General features: G+C 41.7%; 4 protein-coding genes across 5 annotated transcripts; 1 reads left to right on the top strand and 3 right to left on the bottom strand.

Moving 5' to 3' along the window:
- Nucleotides 1-22: 22 nt before the first annotated feature.
- Nucleotides 23-6,881, bottom strand: amt (aminomethyltransferase). Its single transcript, XM_035383021.1, has 9 exons — nucleotides 6,671-6,881; nucleotides 5,200-5,367; nucleotides 4,630-4,710; nucleotides 4,211-4,342; nucleotides 3,729-3,807; nucleotides 3,388-3,533; nucleotides 2,834-3,014; nucleotides 2,105-2,260; nucleotides 23-1,432 (listed from the first exon to the last, which is right to left on the bottom strand). The coding sequence occupies exons 1-9, from the start codon at nucleotides 6,788-6,790 to the stop codon at nucleotides 1,254-1,256; spliced, it is 1,242 nt and encodes a 413-aa protein (XP_035238912.1). The 5' UTR covers nucleotides 6,791-6,881; the 3' UTR covers nucleotides 23-1,253.
- Nucleotides 6,882-7,942: 1,061 nt separating this feature from the next.
- Nucleotides 7,943-11,308, top strand: si:dkey-20d21.12 (uncharacterized protein LOC556245 homolog). The gene is made up of 4 exons (XM_035383036.1): nucleotides 7,943-8,206; nucleotides 9,883-10,020; nucleotides 10,363-10,575; nucleotides 10,935-11,308. The coding sequence occupies exons 2-4, from the start codon at nucleotides 9,888-9,890 to the stop codon at nucleotides 11,075-11,077; spliced, it is 489 nt and encodes a 162-aa protein (XP_035238927.1). The 5' UTR covers nucleotides 7,943-8,206; nucleotides 9,883-9,887; the 3' UTR covers nucleotides 11,078-11,308.
- Nucleotides 11,169-18,340, bottom strand: hyal3 (hyaluronidase 3). Its single transcript, XM_035383020.1, has 4 exons — nucleotides 17,937-18,340; nucleotides 13,406-14,391; nucleotides 12,394-12,483; nucleotides 11,169-11,922 (listed from the first exon to the last, which is right to left on the bottom strand). Exons 1-4 carry the CDS (start codon nucleotides 18,046-18,048, stop codon nucleotides 11,641-11,643), a joined length of 1,470 nt encoding a protein of 489 aa, XP_035238911.1. The 5' UTR covers nucleotides 18,049-18,340; the 3' UTR covers nucleotides 11,169-11,640.
- On the bottom strand, nucleotides 14,582-20,153 carry LOC118208393 (N-alpha-acetyltransferase 80). 2 transcript variants are annotated; one of them, XM_035383025.1, is made up of 2 exons: nucleotides 19,988-20,153; nucleotides 14,582-15,734 (listed from the first exon to the last, which is right to left on the bottom strand). In XM_035383025.1, coding segments are annotated over exons 1-2 (798 nt in total). In that variant the 5' UTR covers nucleotides 19,990-20,153; the 3' UTR covers nucleotides 14,582-14,938. The 2 variants fall into 2 exon arrangements, with proteins under 2 accessions (XP_035238916.1, XP_035238915.1); XM_035383024.1 differs by lacking the exon at nucleotides 19,988-20,153 and adding an exon at nucleotides 16,137-17,021.
- Between the last annotated feature and the right edge of the window lie 322 nt (nucleotides 20,154-20,475).

Below are 20,475 nucleotides of genomic sequence, written 5' to 3'. Positions count from 1 at the left end.
ACAGAAAATAAATCACAACACATTATATACAAATACTATTTATTTCAATTGGATAACTTATAATACATTTTTAGAATACTTGTGTACCTTGTTGTAAACTAATACGATCATTGCATCATGATCCTCTGTAAACCAGGAGCAATCGAGGAACAGGATTGGACAGATCTCACTAAAAGCCAACAAGAAAGAAGATAAAAGCCACAGGGACAAAAGTAGACTCGCCTCTTTCCGGCTTAACAGGTATGGAGACAAACTTGATTAACTACTTCTTAACACTTAAGAGTTAGTGGGACATGTACAACATGTCATATTAAGTTATTTCACTGTTAACACCTCTAACTTTCAGGGTCAAAAAGTTCAAGCTATCAAAGGTTTACATGTTTGAACCTAGAAAATTGCCTCTATAACTCAGTTAATTTTTTACATGCAAAAACATACATTGTAAGTACAATTGATTTAGTCCATCTATTCCTTTAAAATAAAAATGTCCATGATTTCAGCCATTTAATTCAAAAGCAATTATGTAGAAATGTCCACTGTATCAACAGCAACCGTTTAAAGAGATAAAACATTTAAGAGAGCATGGCATCAATTTAAACTCCATTTAAGACAAGGAATACAATTTAATATAATTTCTTTACTGACTAAAAGTTACAAGAATCATTTTTTAAATGTGCCTAAGAATGGATCTGCATTTTCTCTTCTCCTGGACCCACACTAGAACATTACTCAACACAGTGGTTGCAGAAGGTGTACATTGGGGACCTAAGTGTAGGTACATAACTCTTCTGAACACGATGTGATGTTGACAGATAACAGTGTTGGCCACAGGCACTTGGGGAATGGTCACACAGCCATGGAATGGTCACACTTCTGAGCTTCAATGAATACCCGATGATCTAAATTAGTAAACGGCATTCTAACCTCTAATGGGCTAAATTGGTGTAGGTTTCACTACAGTACTGTTCTCAACAAGGTGGGCACGTTAATCGTTTTCAATTCATATAATGTACCCGAGAGAATTCTGTGAGTTTGCGCCCATTTATCAAGGCTACAGAAAATTATAAAAACATAACAGCCACTTTCCTGCAAAGTGTGCAGAGCTTCAGCATTGCTCGGTAGAGTGTGTGTGCGTGTGTGTGTTTGTGTGTGTTCTAGCTATGGTTCTTTTGGTTAATGATGCAGATGGTGTGAATTCCACAGCTCTACACAAACAGCAGAACTATACTCACTGATCCAGTGAGAAACAGTTCTTACTGGCCAGTGTAGTAGTTTGTAGGCACAAAGGGCATCTTGCTGACAACCGCATTCACTGTCTTCTTCCTCACCTCCACCTGCAGAGGTGTGCCCACTTTGCTAAACCCTGCCTCCACGTAACCCATGGCAACATTCTGCTTAAGGCAGGGGGAGGGGCAGCCACTAGTCACTTCACCTGAGACAAAGAGAGATGGGAAAAACAAATGGGTGATGCAGTGTAGAAGACAGAGAGTAAAAAAAGATATCAAAAATCAAACACACCGCCAACATCTCCTTTAGCGAATATCAGGGTTAATATATAGTTGAACACCATTGTCACAAAACAGGCCACTTTGGCTCTTGTATTAAATTAATCAGACAAATAATATGGTCAATTTTAGTGTCAATTCTTAAGGTAAGTAAGGATTGACACTAAACTCTAGGGTCCCTTTAGAGAAGTAACAACCTTATAATAATTATTCGTTTTGTGTCGACTTGTAAACACTTCAAAAGAAGAAAATTTCTATCACTGACTGTATCTGTGACTCCTCTAAGTGAATATCTACACTATAATTAAAAGGGCTTGTGCAGTGTCAAGTGTGTGGATCTCTGTCACCTATTATCTTTTAAAAAGACAGAAGACTCACACACTCGCTTAATGCTCCAATAAACAAATAACAATGTTTAATTCACCATGCAAGCAGCTGACATTTGGAACCACACAGGGCTTCATGGAAAATTAAACATCATTATTAGTTTTGCAGCATTTAGCATGTGAGTGGAGTCTTTCCTCCCTATTCTTAATGTGATCCTGTGACCCTGCAGTATGCCCAGGGTTTTTTTGGTGCGTGTATCTTTGCTCTGATACCTATTTTCTTTCCCTCAGGGCTCAGGATGGGGGTGTGCTGCCGGACAGGGGGTCCCGTGGACACCAGGCCTACACGCTTCTTCTGGGTCTTGGCCTTGATCTGCGGGACAATGATGTCTGCTCCGGGGAAATCCTTGGTCTGACGCCGCCGCTTTCCTGCAAAGCACACACAACGTGGTGTTTCAAATGGAAATAAGACTGGTGCTATGGCAATGATCCTTTCTATATGAAATGTTATAAGGCAAAGCACACACAGCATGCAGAGCTCAAGGAACGGTATACAGTAGGGATACACAATATGAATATTTTGGACCGATGTCCATATGCACAAATGTGAACAGCGACCAAGCTTTCACATTCGTGGCAGAAGTACGTGAGCAGACGACAAATAGCACATGAAGCAAAAATATTACTTAGAAAAAAATAATTACATTTTATTATTAAGCATAAATAGTGAATCTAGCTGAAAAATTGTTTGAAATTAATTTAAAATGGCTGGTTTCATGTGTGGCCTCTGTGGCACGTGTGTGTTGTGTCATAATATGGGCCCATTATATCTGCCATAAATGTTGGCTCAAAGTGCACTTTAAGCTATCATCAGCCAACACTGATAGCACCCCAATAGTATGGCGTAACCCTAGTATACAGTGGCACATCTGTAGCGCAGAACACCAAAGAGCGAGATAAGAGCAGCAAGAGCTGGTGAAAATAATATCAAGCAAGAGGCACCTATAGTCCACACTAGGGTGGCCTCCACTGGGGTAGTGGTCTCATCAATGTCGTTGCCATAGAGACAGAGCCCCGCCTCAAGCCTCAGACTGTCCCGGGCCCCCAGTCCAGCGAGGCGCACCTCGCTGTTGGCCAGCAGGCGCTCCACCAGTGCGACCACTCCAGACCGCGGAACTGAAATCTAGTTTGAGGGGAGTGGGGTCGGAATTAACAGGTAACAGACAGTAAAAAAAATAAACAGTATTACGACAAGCTGGACATATTTAATGATATCAAGATATAAAGACTAAGAAATGCAAATTTACTCACAGAAAATGAGTAAAGTGTATGTGCAAATGTTTTCACTCAGACTGCAGTTATGGTGATTTTGTTGAGAAATTTAGTCAAACATACATGTCATTAGTCATACATACTTGACAGGTAACTTGCTATACACAAGGCCATGTAGAGAAATACATAAAAAGCAGTAAAAAAGCAGACAGACAGACACACGTACACACACACACAAACACACGAAAAACGAGCAGAAAGACACATAACACCATGAGTCACACCTCTACTCCATCCTCTCCTGTGTAGCCACACCGTGTAACCCGGCAACCCTGGATCCCAAACACTGATGTCAATGTACTGGTCATGAAGGTCAACTTGCTCAGGTCATCGGACAAACCAGGCTGAAGGACTTGTGCCATAGAGGGACCTGACAGAAACCACAGCAGTTTTTGAGACGAGTCCCAACATTCCACTTTATCCAAATCCAAGCTCAAAAACTTCCCTGATTACAACACCCACAATCTGTATTAAAGACATACCCATGCACCATGACTGTATTCAATATGGAATATAAACAGACTTCATGAAGATCGCTGGTATAAATATGTTTTCCACATGTCACCTTGAAGGGCAATCAAGCTTTCGTCCAAGTACTCCATGTCTACATCATGGCCAGCAGCTTTGAACTCCTTAAGTTTGGCCTAAAAACAATACAAAATATGTTCAAAACCCAAAATCATTATATGAATGAAACTGAGCACTGGAAATGAAAAAGCAGAAGCCAAGATGTCAGTCCTCAAAATTGCTGTCAAGAAACTCCTGGCTACAATCATAATTAAGTCAAAATTGAGTCAAAACTCAATACAAATATTTCTTCTTTTTTTTGAAAATGGATGAAAATATGACACTATGATAGATCTGAAGTAACTAGATAATGTAGAAAGCATAACTGAATTATGACAATTGATATTTATGGAACAGAGTTTTACATCACTGTCCACACCCTTGGGTAAAACCTGAGAAATGTAAGCAGTGGGAGGAAGACTACTGGTGTGCTATGTCTGTCTGTCTGCTGTCTGTCTGCCTCTTCATTTCCTTGCTGACCTCCATGTGGGCTGAATCCTTGTCTGCACAGCCAGCGTTAGAAACCACATAGAGATAGCCTTGGTCTGTCTTGGTCACAATCAAGTCATCCTTTATTCCTCCTCTCTCATTGGTGAAGAGGGAAAGTGTGCCCTGGGAAGACATATGGAAAAAGGGAGAATGAAAAGGGGGATCTGTCTGCCCATGGACTGTGGACAATCCCAAAGTTTTTTTCATTTTTACCCACAGAGAGAACATTGTTTTCCATTTTTGCAAGCCTTTCGCAACGTGACAGCAAAGTCAAATGTAGCCTATTTAGAAGCTACAGATTCACATACAAGTGCTTTACTACTCTCTTTTGCTGCCTTGCTTTCTTTGTATAACTTCCATGTATTAATAAACATAAACAAATGTACACACGCATGTGTTCGCAGGTGCACCTGGTTGTCTTTGAGCTCAGCTACATCCCCAACAATCAGAGACTCAATGAATTTCACTCTGTCCTTTCCATGGAACTTCGTCTGCAAGACAAACAGAAACCGAGCATGATTATCATTATTTATGTGCTCTAATAATACCCAGGGTCAACTGCATAGCTGACATGTCTACATGATATCAATTTTAGCAGCAGGCTATGTTTACTGAAGGCATTTGCCCTATATACACAACAGTCCTTGTGATTCACACTTAAACCTGCAGTTGCTAATGCACTCTGATCACACTAAATCGCACATAATAATGTCCCCATTAAACATCTTACTCAACAGTTCCCATACACTGCATCTGGAATTCTGATCCAACAAAACTGAGAGAAAGATGTGAGCACAGGAGTATAATTATTAGACTTAGTTGGTCTTTGCCCCTCAAATGGAAACACAAGCCAAGGCAGATAAGTTAATTATATCCTACAAGCTTCTTTCCGTAGGCATATACCATCTGAACTGAATTCTGAATGAATTTGTATAAACTCTTTCTTCATGAGAGAAGATATGGGAACACCTTCTGAGTACCTGCAGCATGTGGCTGACGTCAAAAATAGAGCAGTGCTGGCGTGTGTGCATGTGGGAGTTGATGTGGCTGTCCTTGTACTGCACTGGCATGCTCCAGCCTGCAAACTCCACCATCTTCCCTCCCTGCTGCTGGTGGAATTCGAACAGCTCCGTCTTCTTCAAAGCGCTCTAGAGTAAGGGCGTGGGTCATGGAATATCAGTGTCAACATGGGCAAGTAAATGCTTTATCACGTACTAAACTTGTGACCCTGAAGTTTAAAGTTTAGTAAATGGATGCTTCCACACTTGTCAGCTCTGCTGATTGCAGCTCAAGGTAACACAGAAGAACCAGAGGCTAAAGTTAAAAGGAAATTCATTACTGCAGGCAATAATGATCTTTGATCCAAAAACTGGTTGTTGCTAGAAGCTTATCAATCAACAAGTGGGAGCATGTGTCAACTCTCTTAGAAGTTTGCAAAACAAGTCCAAAGTCATTTCTGCAGTTAAAATGGGCCCATCTAGGCCTAACCTCTACCAAATGACAGGTACAACATCTCCCAGGCTATCACTCTACACTTAAATTTGGATAACAATGCATGACTGCTCAGTAGTGTGCATAGTTTGTTTTGGAATTAATAAACACGGCATTGTATTATGAAGGTACAGCATTTACACAAGTGAGAGGTGCTGGTGCACGTGGCTGTCATTCGCCTGAGAAAACGCCCTCCTATTCACAGCCAATCACAGCATAACTTGAAATCCCTAGATTTCAATGGTCGCTCCAAGCACAGCAGTATCATTTTACATATTAAATTTAGCAGCCGTTCAAATCACTTAATGCTAATCAGCTATGACTGAAAAAAAAAAAATTCAATAGCATCAATGTGGATTAGGCTAAATCTTTTTTATTTTATTTTATTAGCTTAATGCTCGCCTATATTAGCCTACCTAATACAGATGTGATAATTTGTATAAAATGTAAATTGTGTCCACTGTCCAACTCCTACACTATAATTGGGAGATGAGATAAAGCCGAGTTATTACGCGTCCGTGGGTGAAATAGCCAGCAGGATAAGAGCATTCATGGATTTAATAAAAACATCATCTGCTGCACACATAAAGTCCATTACCCTCTGGCATGCTGTGGGCAGCTGTTCCAGAAAAATTGAGGTTGTTCACGCTCAAGCGAACAGAAAGTACACAAGAGCATTACTATATGTACGCCATTTGATTTGGTAAAATTAGCATGAATGCAAAACACGAATAAAAAAACGGCATTATCGCGGTAACCATTATAAATAAGCAAGCAATGTGCAGACGAAGTCTTTATTTATATTACTACAGTTTAAAATTATTTAAAGTCTGGGGTTCCAACATTCGTGTTCTTCGAGTACTTCTTGCTCGTTATTTGCCCTGGAAACAAGACGATTGCCCTTTCTGTCTACTTAGTTTAAGTTTCTAAACTAGCTAGCAAGCTATCTGCTACGGCTACCTCTGAACTTGAAGCATGTCTCTCCTGCCTTGCTGCACCAAGTATCACATTCCGCAGGGATTCCCTTGGAACTCGGAGGGCAAATCCAAACCGGCTGACGGAGGCCATCCTAGGAAGCATCGTGTATTCCTTCCAAACGAAGTTCCCCGTCTCACGTTACAGCGCTGCCTTGGTCGCCAGCTCTGAACTCCGGACTTGACAATGTGCCTCACTGTAAAACGACAAGGTAATCAGAGTGAAGTACCTCGGGAAATGTAGTAGAAGCGCAGAACACTACGATAACAGTCTTCCTGTATGCCTATTTTCATTTTCGAAAAATTCCACGTTAACAGGTGCAGCTAACAAGATAAAAGCGAGCAAAATAGTCAACCAATCTTTTCCAAATTGCTCCCAACTGACCAAATTTACATTCAAGAATTTTAACATTCTTTACCGCATGTCAGCACATTCCGTCTTATGGAGCAGCTGTAACAGCGAGTAGTGAAGTAATTTCTTCAACTTGCCACACGATGGAACTGTCTGACACCTATTGAGCAGTTGTGGAACATTTCCAGCTCCTCGATGACGGAAATTTTCAAGTAGGCATATACATAGGCCTAAATAAATAAATATACATAAATAAATAAATAAATAAATAAATAAATAAATAAATAAATAAATAAATAAATAAATAAATGTGTTACCACTTAGATACGCATACGTGTAGGTTCTCGTGTGTATGGGTCAACAGTTGTGTGCAGAAGTCCACTCTTTTGCAGTAGGCCTACGAGGCCGACTACATTTAGAATAATTTATAGTTATGCCTGTTTTAAAAAATAAAATTAATTTGGTCCTTTGCATGTCCTCATTGAAACAAAATATTTTTTTATTTATTTATTTTTGGAATTTCTTGTTTCTATATAGTCTAGTAGTAGACCTATCCAACATTATGAAACTAAGTTTGGCATATTTTATCATCTGGTTGAGGAGTTCCATGTTGATGGGGAGTCAGTCAGTAGGCAGACATAGTGACACTCATGTCCAAATACATCCTTTAAAACAATTCTTACACCCAATATGTGATTAAAATGGGTTTTGCCTCAATGAAGTAGCCTACCATTGTTCCTATATTGACCTATGTTTTCATGGGAAATACTCCAGCCACATGTCTCATTTATGTCCTCTGCTCCAGCCTAAATCATTTTATCACCCCTCACAACTATAAATAACCTCCTCATGCCATTCTCTATTTTAGGAGAGGGGCTTCTGTTATCTAGTAGGGACTGACTTTGGTGGTGGGGGGTGGGTTTGCAGCAAGACACAGGGGCTGGAGTTGTTGTTGTGTGATGATTGAACAAACATAAGCCCAACACGGACTGCCTATCGAGAACATTTTTGATTTTATGAATTTTTAAGCTCTCTCAAATGTGTTTTTTCAGAGTTATGCAATTTCCAGCTCCTACTGGCAAATATTGGGAGCCAGGGTTCAGTGTTTGAACAACCCTTTTAATTTTGTTTTAACTTTCTAAAACAGTGGATAGTAGGCAGACTACAAAGGTAAGACCAGGATGGTTGTAATTGAGCATGGAACTTTTTTGCAGGAAAGTGTTGACTTTTCTTAATCCCTATAAATCTTGATGAAAGTATTGGAGCATGTTTTGGAGCGTTGTTTCCATAACACAAAGGACTGTGTAGCAGACAGTTGTAGATTTTTGGAGGAAACCAGACAGGCAAGTCAGGCATCCGATTCTCTGGGATGCCAGAGAGATAACTGTGCTATGTTTAGTGTTTGGACAGAATCCAGAGTTTAGAGTATTTAAACTATTTTTTATTATAACAGTTTCCCACAAGTATGTTTATTTTAATTGCCATTTTATTTTATATTGTAGGTATTATGTCCTTAGATTAATAATATGACTTGATTAAAAATGACTTTGGGACAAAAATAACTTGCTATATTATACGATACTAAGTTTCAGTTTTTAAAGATGATGAAAGCAGACAGGTGGAAACATGTTTACACTATATTGATGTTTGTGGATATATTTCATAGACCTCGGGTTAAAATAATTTGAATAAATAAGGTGTTTGAATTTGGTTATTAACCAGCTACAAGTAGAATTGTTCTCCTAAATAAAATCTTTACAAAGTAATGTTTGAAAGGAATCAACAAAGTTTTGGTATTTGGTCATTTTTAATTTGGTTATTGGTAATTGGGTGAGTTGATGTGCCATAACATTACACTCTTCACTTGTTTTCATGGCCATTCCTCGCACATGGAGACTATCCAGCACCCCAAGCCTCACTGAATGATCACCCTCTCCCAGTCTTCTAGTCTTTCTCTGCTTTTCCCCAAGTTTTCAAGGGATGGTTTCTGTCTTTCCATTATAATGCCATGTTGGGGTATGCAGAGGCCAGTTCTCGCACTTTACTAAAATCTTCCTCCATTTACACAAGTCAATTATTTTCTGTACCATACTGTAATTTACCTGCCAGTATACGTGACTAAAACATTTCCTAAACCTAACACCAATCTGTTAGATTTTCTACATAGGTCTAAAATGTATTATTGTTTGATATGGATGATAAATGATTGTGGTCTCCCACATTGTTTCTTTTGTGTAGCTATGGAGCTTGCTTCTGATGAATTATTGGATAATATTTTGGCACTTATGTGATATCTTGATGATATGTGCCACCGTGCTGGTCTTCTTAACATTTAGAAATATGGCTAATTTTTTTTTTGCTGAGTTGGTTACAAATAAGTGGACACCCAGGCTTGGAAAAATGGCAGATTTTCACTTTCATTCATATGTTCACTGTTCATAGAGAACAGTTTGTCTTCTTTGCTAATCCTGGGGAAATAAATTGATCACTATATATTTTTTGAACATATTTTGCAGCCCAGATGCTAATTCTTGTGCACTGTTTTTGGTGTTCGTGTAAAATGTATGGTTATGGTTATGCAGATGTTGACATTCATGGCAAAAGTGCAGTGAAATTTTAGCAGCTTTGGGTCTGTCTTGTTCATTTCTTTTTCACTGGATTTTCAGTCAGCTGTAATCACTATAAGAGATTGTATAATGTGCTGATAATGATTAGGTTTCAGTGAGGATCTCCACCAAGGATGCTGTATTCCTCATATCAGAGTTTTTGTTTTTTTGCCTATGAAGAGTGTTGCATTTTAAATTCTGTTTACAGAAGTGTAGCATTTTCTCTCTTACTCTCTACAGGAATTATGGTAAATACCCCGCCTTCCCCTGCACCAGCATTTTTCCGGATCAGTGACCGGGACCTGACTGAAGTTGAACTACATTCCGTAGACTCTATCAATGACTTGCACCGCACCCACTCACAGCAACTCCATAAAGGTAAAACAGGGCTCCTTTCAGATGTCAGAAGTATCACACTGCAGCATTTAGGCACTGTAATAAAGAACACACATCTTCCGATGTCTGTGGTATTGTTATCCACTCCAAGTGTTTGTGTCTGGTTTTATTATCCATGCATGCTGTGTAATGCTCAAACTGTTTTAGATGCACTCTTAGGAGCATTTTGTGTCCATGTTGCCAAAATGCTACAATGGAATTTATTAATGTCCATGCATTTTTTTAACAAACAACAGCAAGGGCTTGTTCATTCTGAAAATATACAGAAGTGATCTCATTATACTTTGCCAGTGAAATCCAAGACTGTCATTGTTTTTTATGCAGGCAGCAGACAGCTCCACCCCCAGGGTCCCCCCACTAATGGCAACCTTCAAGTCTACAACATGCCGGTCATTTGTCAGACAGGGTATCCAAGGAGACGAAGGTGGTACAAATGGCTCTGTCGTTGCTGCAAATCCACAGCGTGTCGATACACATGGGGGTGTGTGGTAGTCAGCCTGATGTTGATGACACTTTTTGTGATCTTCTTTTTCTTAAGTAAGGATGCTTTCTCTCACTACCACTAAAAACACTGAACTAGTAACACTAGATTGCCTGCTAAGATTCAGGAAAGCACAGTGAGCTATTCTCATGAAAAGCTAAGATTTCAGAATTAATTCTCCTCTTTACCTGCATTCAAATTCAATGCATAAAACGACATTATCATTCATTCTATGATGACCTGCTCCAGCATACCAGGACTTAATACGACTTTAACAATAAGTATTAAAGTACATTAATTTTAAAATTTAAACTATAAATTACATCAATGTGAGCTTAATTATAATATTAGTATAGCATGGCCAGCTGTGTATTTGTGTATGTGTGTGTAAACCAGTCTTTTTGTTCCTTCGTAGTCCAGCAGGACAGTGCTCTGAGAATGCTTTCCCAGGTGGTGCAGGACAGGCAAGCCACGTCCCTAGAGATTTCCCAGCTTATTCAGGAGTTGCAGGAGCTGCGAAGAAACCTGACGGCCATCAAAGGGAATCAGGAACGTTAACGGAGATTCTCAGAGTACTCCTGGGGGGCCCAGAAACTGGAACTGTTTCTATTGACTCACACTGAAACACTCAACACTGCCATAGTACATATTATTCTTTGCAGATTGTACTTTAATCATTTCATTCAAAGCACATATTCAGAGCACCTTTTTGGTAAACTGAACCTGGTACCAGATTGTGAAAGAAACTGTTTTAAAAAGCACTAAAACTGTCATTTATACCAAACAGTAGGACCATAACGTGTTGTAACACGGTTTTCATAAGCAATGGCTGTGATTTGCACAAATAAATGGAAATGTAAAATTGGTAAGTTTTGTTATTTTCACTTTGCTGAAGTTTGAGGACAGTCAGGTTTAACTTTGTAAGGAGAGTCAGGTTTCCCCAAGCTATGTTTGTTAGTTATCGAGTCAGCCATGATCAGTTCCAAAATGCACAGCCATGGTGGCTGCCCATGACAATTCCTCACATAGAACAATTCCCTATTCTGTCTTTACAATAACCATTGTTCTAAACCATTTTAGAAGAATCCCTACAAGGACATCATCTCAACAATTTCTTTTTTTCAAAGTATCTTGTCCTGGCAAAGCTCTCCAGTCCAGCCCTGATAACACAAGCAGTGGAATGCAGAGTGTAGCTGGGCGGAGCTGAAGGTGGAGTCATGGATGCGATGGGGCTCAGGGGAGGAAAACGAATGCATCATGTGTCCGGAGTCGGGGTTCCTACGGGCACATCGCCCGTTCCCGCTGCACAGCCTATGGCTGCATTGCTGCACCCCTCTCTTCAGGGTCCTTACGTATTTTCCAAGGACAGAGCCCACGTAGTCATGCAGTATCTTGCACTGGTGCTGGACAGATATAGACCACCATCGATTGCTTCACTTGTTATATATACACTTATATATACCTTATCCATACATGATGTTTCTCTGCTTTATGTGTGTACTGTATGAATGAAGTAAGTTAAAGTGGATGACACAGTAAATGTACACACACACACCAAAATGCCTTAAATGAAAACAGCAATATTAAAACACAACTAGCAATTCCATACTAAAAACATCAAATGCAGATTAACAGACACACTCAGACAACCAGTACACAGTCATACTTTTATCCAAAGACATTACAGATAAATCTAGATTGGAGTCCTATAAAAGCAGAAAAATGACAGACATCATAATCTGCAATCTTCCAGTAGTATTTTTGAAGAAGAATCCTGCACCTCTGTGTGGGTGGTTGGATAAATTACAAGACAGACAGCCAGATGCACAGACCACAACTGCCAAAGACACACAATACAGAGTGCAAGCACTGACCTTGGATTTGGCAAACTGCAACTCCCCCCACAGTACCACTCCAGCAGTCCCCAAAGCTGCGCTCTCCCCCAGGGTGTGCTCCAGGTCCATCTGCAACCACCGACACAGAGGTGCAGGAGTAGTTACAATTACAACTACACAATTACCAAACACAGCTGTACAGTTGCATATAGAGAAACAGTGTTAGTTACAGTGTCAGTTACACTATTGTGCACTGCCAAAATTGTATATAGTTGCTGCAGCACAGCTGCTGTCACATCAACACATATCTACAGTTATAAAGTGTTGCAAACTTAAGAAGCAGTGTCATTCACTCATATATTGGAATTCAAATTGTTTCAAAACTGCAGTGTCATAAATTTCCCACAAACGCATGCATGCATGAACAAAGGACAATTACTGCACTTTATAATAGCAACCTTATTAGATCTAGATGATCCTGGATATTTGACAAACTGTACACTGTGTTCAGTATTGTAAGATCAAAACCCACAGGACATCACCCTCAATATGAGAGCAGTCAGTACACGTACGTCATGCTGAATTTCAAAATGGCAAAATACCACACGCGGAGCAGCGATGGGTTTTCATCCGAAAAGCCCCGCTGGATTTCAACCCTATTTCTGTCTTCACAGAAAGCTCCAGAGATGATGCACCAGGTTTAAAATACAGGTGTTGGAGGATAAGGTTACACAGGAGGTGAAAGAGAGGATAACAGGGGGTCATGAGTGGAGGGTAGAAGAAGCCCATTCCTGTTGATATTCTCTTCCTTCTCCCATTTTGGAGACTTTTTAATGGCTTAATATCTTACTTAAGTTACAACAAAATGTAATTATCTATTAGTGTATTCATATTATTCATTATGTCTCCTGTAATTCAAATCCATAAGGATTTGTGCACAGTAGAACATTCAAATCTGAAACCTGTATCACTCAATATACTTCCTCCTCTACAATTCTACTCAGACAGCATTGAATATATTTTAAGCTGCACATGGGACTGGCCATTGTACCTTGTTAAGAAAGTGAAGTGTGTGTGCAAACGCCACCCTTGCGTAGGGCAGTACAGGAGTGGCATTTACGGAAGAGGGGTACTTTGCCGCCACCCTTAGAGCCTCCAGGACCCGGAATCTGACCATGAGGGCAGCATTACTGGACCCAGCCAGCTGGTAGGGCAGGTAGATGCTGGGATAGAGGGCAGTAGACTGTCCCCACAGCCAGTCCAGGCGGTCATTCTTCTCTGTGGTTTTGGGGTGGCAATGCCCAGTGTAGCTGTGGGGAGACTGCGCCTTGTGGTAGTTGGGACAGCTTGGGAGCCCATAGAAGCCCCAGGATCCGGCCGGCCGCAGTTGCACACCCAGCTGGAGGGTGGAGAACAGGAAATCCCTGGCACTCTTGTTGAACTGTTTGCGTGCCAGGAACGTCACCTCCTCACCGGAGAGCTCTGGGTGTTCCTCCCTCACCAGCTCCTTTGACAGCTCTTGGTACTTCCTCTTCTTACCAAAGTTCTGTACCCACAGGGGACGCCACTCTTCCCAGTCAATTACAGCCAGCCCGTGGAAGAGGGGCAGCAGCAGAGCCTCAATCTTCGATTTGGCTTTGGCGAGGTGTGCTCTCAGGTTACCCCGTTGGGGGATGCCCCCGTTGACGTCGTTGCCCCCCTTTGAGAGGTACGGGTACAGGCCCAACTTGTTGTGGTAGAAGATGGTCATGTTCTGGCCCAGGAATTTCTCATGATGGTTCTCGATGATGTCGAAGTCTGTCAGGTCAAGGTCTATCCCATACCTCTCCTTGCAGTGAGCTGTAGGCATGTTCCAGACCACAGTGAAAGGCCTGCCCTCCAGCGGGGGTCCTGCTGCCACAGGTAGCCTCTCGGGGTGTTGCCAGGGAACAGCGGTCCCCAGCAGGGTGAGGATAAGAAGGGCGCACAGGTAACCTGTTGCCATAGCTACACCGTGATTCAGGATAAGAGCCCAGGGCATGCACTGCAATGTTCCCCCTGTAAAACATAAATAACATGCAAAATAACATATACCAACACACACAATATCTATACTGCAATGTGATAATGCTATATCCACAACTAACTTGTTTTTACACCAGTTGTGTGTGTACCATATAAAAATTCAGTTTTCATAAAGGTCATTAAAACAAATATATATGAATGATTGATAAGCAAAACAGGACACTTTTGCAGTTACAAAATGCACTTTTTATTTAAGGGTAAAACACTGAAAAAAAAGACAGGTCACAGGCACAGTTTTCTGTTGTCTTCTGTATCCAGCACAGCACAAGGCATAGAAAATACGAAAATGGCCCAGTCTACAAGCATCAAGATTCATTCATTGAATCTAAAATAATGGCCTCAGTAATTTCTGCCATCAAAGTTCCAGTTAGTTATTCTTTAGAGCCATTAGGAGTTTAGCTGTGTGGCATATCTGAACAGTCACGTTGATACAGAGGGAGGGAGGGCATAATGATATCTGTGCTTTAGCCTATGAGTAGCTGTAACCGTGCTCCACTGTAAGCAATGTCAGCAGATATATTCAGATGTCCTTGTGCATCCAAAAGATGGGAGCTCCTTTGACGTCCCTGTGAGGTGTCTCCAGCAGCGTCTGGGTTGGAGGTAATGAGGGAGTCAGTTGGGGAGGGGGTGGGGGTGGAGGTGGAGGTGGAGGTGGAGGTACAGAGGAAATGAAGGGCAGTGAATTAGAAAGAGAAGGTGGAGGAGGGGGAGGAGGAGGTGGGGGAGGGGCTGGATTTGGGGAGGCTATATGAGGAGCAGGGGTCACGGAGTCGGGCGTCAGGCTATCTTTAGATGGGGGATTGTCAGAGCGGTTTAAAGATACGAGCGGGCCCTCCGTGTTCGGCAGCCTGGAGAACTTCTGCAGAACCTCCATGGGCACAAAGGTAGTCATGGCCCCCGCGTTCTGGACGGGCTGGGACAGCACGTAGCCCAGGTGTGCGTAGAAGTGCTGCTTGTCGTGCGTGGTCAGGCATAGCCTTTGGAAACCCCTGGCCCTGGCGTAGCGTTCCGTCTCCTCCATGAGGATGCGACCATAACCCTTCCCCCGCTGGGCCTTGGAGACCACGACCGACTCGACGAAGAGGCTGCTGCTGCGGCCGACCACCCGGGACAGCCTGGCGTGGCCCAGGAGCTGCTCCCCATTGCCGGGCCCCTGGATCAGCACCAGGCAAACTGGGAAGTCCTGGCAGGATTTCTGCAGGCCGTGGATCCGGGCCCCTCGGCTCCGCTGCCACTCGGAATTCACCAGGTCCGCGCAGGCCTCCACCAGGTCCGGCCTCCGGTGCAGGGGCACCACCCGTACCTCGCCTTCGCACCTGCGGCCCGACACGCACAGCGAGGATCAGCAAGACGCCGTGACCCGACACCGGCTCCATCTCCAATCACGGGCTGACCAGGCAGACTCCAGCATGCGTGTCTGTGCTATCATCTTACCGCGGCCCCTGCCCACACTATTTTTATGTAAGCAGTCAGACTGCACTGCTCATATTTTTACATTCATATCTATTCTGTAAGCAATTTATAAAACTGGGTACAAGGTGGCACAGAAAATAAGGAGCAGTTAAATCTCATAGTCCCGTGACACTGTGAGGATCAATAAACCCATATGAAAAAAACACTACATTTGATTATGGCAAAAGGGTGTGGCCAAAAGGGGTACACCGAACCTCACACGTGTGGCCCCCAATACCCAACCACCATAAAATGCAGTGTCAAACCTATGAGAGTGCTGCATATCCTCCTGCTATTGTACAGGCCCAGTATCTTTCTTTGGAGGCCTGGTGACTGTAGTGGTGGTGTCTGCTCCAGTCCGCCCTACTGTTTAGGGTGGGGCGGATCAGTTTCACAACAGCCATGTCAGAAACATTTTGCACCACCAACCACATCTCCGTTTTCATACGTCTAAAAAAAGCATGCACACGCGCCTTAAAGTTGATCACTGGATTTAGTGTCAGGATGGGTGCCAGCAGAAAAGGCTTAAGATGACTGACAGACATGATTAACTTTAAAAAGCATCCATCCGTCAGTTAAGTGACACAACTTTCTAGGTTTACAGTCTGGAAGGATGGAAGGAACCAAGAACTGTGTTTCACTGATCAAGTTTAATTTTGAGCAACCCAAATTCTGGTGTACATGATGCACACATGAGAAAGGTCAAAGCAGGACTCTGGTCAAATGCTTCTTTATCATGTCATTATTTGTGGTTACTTCAAGTTCCCATGTCATCATGACAGGCTTTATTTTCTTCACAGCTTCAAACCTCACAAGTCACAAGATGAGTTTGTCACACACTTATACTTCTGAGAGGTTTTAACACTGAGTCCCCGCAAATTCTTTTCACTGTGGATACTTTTAACTGCTGATGTGCATCTTAATAAGAACTAAGTGTAATTCTTGTTTAAATCTGCACAATCTGAATTAAACAAAGCCAGGGAGCGCACATTGCTAGTAGGATGTGCATTAAGCAGGTTTCATCATTCTGCAGCACTTTAACACTGACCTGCTCAGTGCCAGCACAAATTTGTAGCACGGAGTGTAGCACAGTGGGTAAGGAACTGGACTTGTAACCGAAAGGTCGCAGGTTCGATTCCCAGGTAGGACACTGCCGTTGTACCCTTGAGCAAGGTACTTAACCGAAATTGCTTCAGTATATATCCAGCTGTATAAATGGATACAATGTAAAAAAAATGCTATGTAAAAAAAGTTGTGTAAGTCGCTCTGGATAAGAGCGTCTGCTAAATGCCTGTAATGTAATGTAATGTAATTTGCATAGACCACCTAAAGTACAGCTATACAGCATGTGCTGTTCACATTACCTGTCAATGACTAAAAACTGCACACTCACTGTGACAGCTACTTGGCACTTCTCAGCATAATAGCCCATTATCATTGGCAGCAGGCATGTCATCCTCACTAGACAGTGCCTGATTGTTTGGCTTAGAAAACAAAGAAATCATGAAGTTTTGAAAAATACCGATCAGTGTGTTAATCAAAAAAAAGCATGCATTTCATTATTCTGCCATTATTGGCCAAGCATTATCGAGAGACAGACTGAAGTTTCCTTGCACCAAACCACACAATTTTAGTAACTGCTCCACTGCCATAGCCATCTACAAAACAAAATCTTCCATAGGCGAACAGCAAAGATGGTTATATAAAAAAAGGAATCTCAAGTTAACCCAACTTCAACGTACTATACACCACATCCAAATTTGTAACGATTCAATACCCTGCAGAAATGTAGACCGTTAACTAAAGCTGAGCTTTCACTGTTTATTGTGTCACTCACACTGGCAGTAAAAGCTGTACATCACATAATGCAAAGTACACTAGTGGTTGTGATGAACAGTTATTTTGCCTTTTAAAATTATTGATCATATCCATAACCACTCCAACTGCACAAATGCCCATCTTTGTTTTAATAGCGTCCAGTGAAAATACATAATTTTATATAATATCTGACCTACTCCTTCATCACAATTAAGGCTAATACTTAACAGTGATTGCCACCAGCTTACCTGGGAGAGAGGACAGAGGAGCGAAGAAAGATGTAGTGAATTTCACTGACAGTAAAGCATGTATTTCAATGAACAAGGAACCAGGAAACATGTTGACATCTTGTGACTTCATGTGCCACCCACAACAGCCACCAATGAACACAAACTACTCCATAAAGGCAGCCAATATGAATGATGTCATATTTGTGCAAAACTGTTCATGTACTATATTATTATATGGAAAGAATAATAATTACAAGAGAAGGTACATGCTGTAGACAACACTTTTCTTTCAGGTACAATAAAAGCAGTGGGGAGATGTGAATGGCATGAAGAATTACAATGACAAATGCATGCCCCATGAATTAAGTTAGGCAAGAGTAACTTAAAAAAGTATTTTTTCAGAAGCACAGCATTAGGTGAACACTTCCCTTTTCCTGTGTGGAACACACTCTGCCTAGATTAGGCCTCCCTGGGGGTTTCATGCACAGCCGCCATTTCATTTCAGACCTCTTCAGTCCTTGAATATTTCACTGTACTCAACTGGGTAATGGTATCTGTTTCATATAAGTAAACGCAGGTCCACTGAGACATGTTCAATAGTTTCTGGAGACTGTTGGTTTGACACTGAATTGTTAATTGCGTTAAGAAAGGAAGAAGTTCCTGTACTGATGGTCAGGAAGGGATGGGGCCTCTCAGACCACATACATTTCATCAATTGCACATCCTTCTCATCTTCGTTGCAATCCAAATTGTGCAAGGGTGCTAAAGTGTACAGGGTAGAAAATCTATACTCTTAAAATTCAGTTTTAATTCACTAGAAAAAGGGGACAAGTCTGGCTTCTAGAAATATCAAGATAGGATAGCTAATCTTTATCTCCTGCCCTATAGCTAAGCCAAGGACACAAAATAAATGCAGCACTGGGATATATCGTGAATTAAAACTGCATACTTCTACTCAAACTGAGTTCAGGGAACTGATGATGATGACATATTACAGCCAAGATAAGCCATTTATAACAATGTGACAGTTGCATGAACCTTCATGGATAAGGGTATCATCAGCTCCCTGCTTACACAACCAGCATATATCATTAAAGATGGTCAGCACCAGCTGTTTTAGCACGACCAAGTTAGACTACCAATATGACCAGCATTCAGGAAGACTTAAAGCCACCAGTAAGCAATTGCCGATATGTTGGAAGAAGAAAAAAACATAGCCCAGCATAAGTCCCAAACTGGTAAATGCTGGTCTATTGCTGGCCCAATTTGGGCGTGATGATGTTGCACCACAGGGAGACTGCCACCATAGATTCTACAGAATATACTTGCGGGGATGTGATGTAATAAATATGCGGTTAGGTTGTTTAAGCGGATGTTACAAAGCCGTCGAGTTCGTTTCATTAGTTGTGTCAAAATAAGTTTAAGGTGGACCTCATGCAAGTGGCTTTTGGACTGAACCAAAATCAGCCATTGATACAAAAGACTGAGTTTGATTCAAGGGGCGCACACAGTTGTTGCTGACAACAAATAAAAATGAATAAGGCTATAAATAAAACTAGTGTAGGCTATAACGCATGCGTTACACGAAAGCATACAGTGCACACAATTCACGTTGCAACAAACTGCTTAATGTCAACGTTTTAAAACGACTACACAAAGCACGCCCCTCTATTCGCCTCAATATTCATTCATTCAGGTTCCGTTTGTAATCCTTTATAAATCAATAAAGCTGCAACTATTCCGTTACTAGCACGTAAGCGAAGTCCAGAGGAACTTGGCTTACAATGTGGCCATTACACTACTGGCTCTGTTAAATACGAGCAAGCAGCGAATGTACCATTCATTATATCAGCATGATGACAGCTGTGAGATTAAAGCTGGACATTTGGTGTAGTTGTATGACGAATGGTTGAGCTGAAAAGTTAACACGGACACTCAAAAAATTTAAAACTAATCCGACTGGCTAGATAGGAGACCTTTGATCGCACTATTTCTAATAACGTACACGTCTATCCGGAATTAAGCAACAATGTAACCTCTTTTTCTCGAGATACCGTTACAATACATACATGTTTCAATGTTTCACGCCACTGGTAGGTCTTGTTCGTGGAAGTTTAGGAGCAGCAAGAAATGTTCTGCAGCACACACTGACTCTAGATCAGCTTCAATCATTCAGACGCAAATCGCTGGCGTTGGAACTGCACTTCGGTGAACTGATCCTCAATCAGCGCCAGAGTTCAGTCCCTCTTTCCTGTCGTCGACTTGTCCTTGGTGAAGATTTCCCTCTAAAGACGGCAATAGTAATCGTGATTTTGAAGCCTGCCATGTAGCGACGTGGGTGTGTAATAGCAACCAAAGCGAGAGTGGCGTGCAATACTGTCGCTCGTGTGTTACAATGCCCGTGGCACGCATAGTTTTCGCATTTGAGAAAATGTACTGAAATTCAGCTGTTAATGGATTTCTTAATGGCATTCGTTTGTATTATTGGGTTTCAAACTGCTCCCCCCCAAACACAATGACAGTAAATTCTAATTTCGCATCTCTCATCTGAATTTTT

This window comes from Anguilla anguilla, chromosome 11 (genome assembly GCF_013347855.1).
Source record: "Anguilla anguilla isolate fAngAng1 chromosome 11, fAngAng1.pri, whole genome shotgun sequence".
Taxonomy (NCBI): domain Eukaryota; kingdom Metazoa; phylum Chordata; class Actinopteri; order Anguilliformes; family Anguillidae; genus Anguilla; species Anguilla anguilla.
This window is presented reverse-complemented; position numbering and strand designations above follow the sequence as displayed.

Bases quoted from the DNA above. Each gene is read 5' to 3' on its own strand.
- hyal3 (XM_035383020.1), bottom strand. From the start codon at position 18,048: ATGAAGTCACAAGATGTCAACATGTTTCCTGGTTCCTTGTTCATTGAA. The intron at 14,392-17,936 runs GTAAGCTGGTGG...TATGTTTTACAG, and splicing joins TCCTCTGTCCTCTCTCCCAG to GGGGAACATTGCAGTGCATG. The intron at 11,923-12,393 runs GTCAGTGCTTGC...ATATCTGTCCAG, and splicing joins TGCAGTTTGCCAAATCCAAG to CACCAGTGCAAGATACTGCA.
- amt (XM_035383021.1), bottom strand. From the start codon at position 6,790: ATGCTTCCTAGGATGGCCTCCGTCAGCCGGTTTGGATTTGCCCTCCGA. The intron at 3,534-3,728 runs GTGACATGTGGA...GGTTTCTGTCAG, and splicing joins AAGCTTGATTGCCCTTCAAG to GTCCCTCTATGGCACAAGTC. The intron at 1,433-2,104 runs GTATCAGAGCAA...TCTTTGTCTCAG, and splicing joins CCCTGAGGGAAAGAAAATAG to GTGAAGTGACTAGTGGCTGC.
- si:dkey-20d21.12 (XM_035383036.1), top strand. From the start codon at position 9,888: ATGGTAAATACCCCGCCTTCCCCTGCACCAGCATTTTTCCGGATCAGT. The intron at 10,021-10,362 runs GTAAAACAGGGC...TTTTTTATGCAG, and splicing joins CTCACAGCAACTCCATAAAG to GCAGCAGACAGCTCCACCCC. The intron at 10,576-10,934 runs GTAAGGATGCTT...GTTCCTTCGTAG, and splicing joins TGTGATCTTCTTTTTCTTAA to TCCAGCAGGACAGTGCTCTG.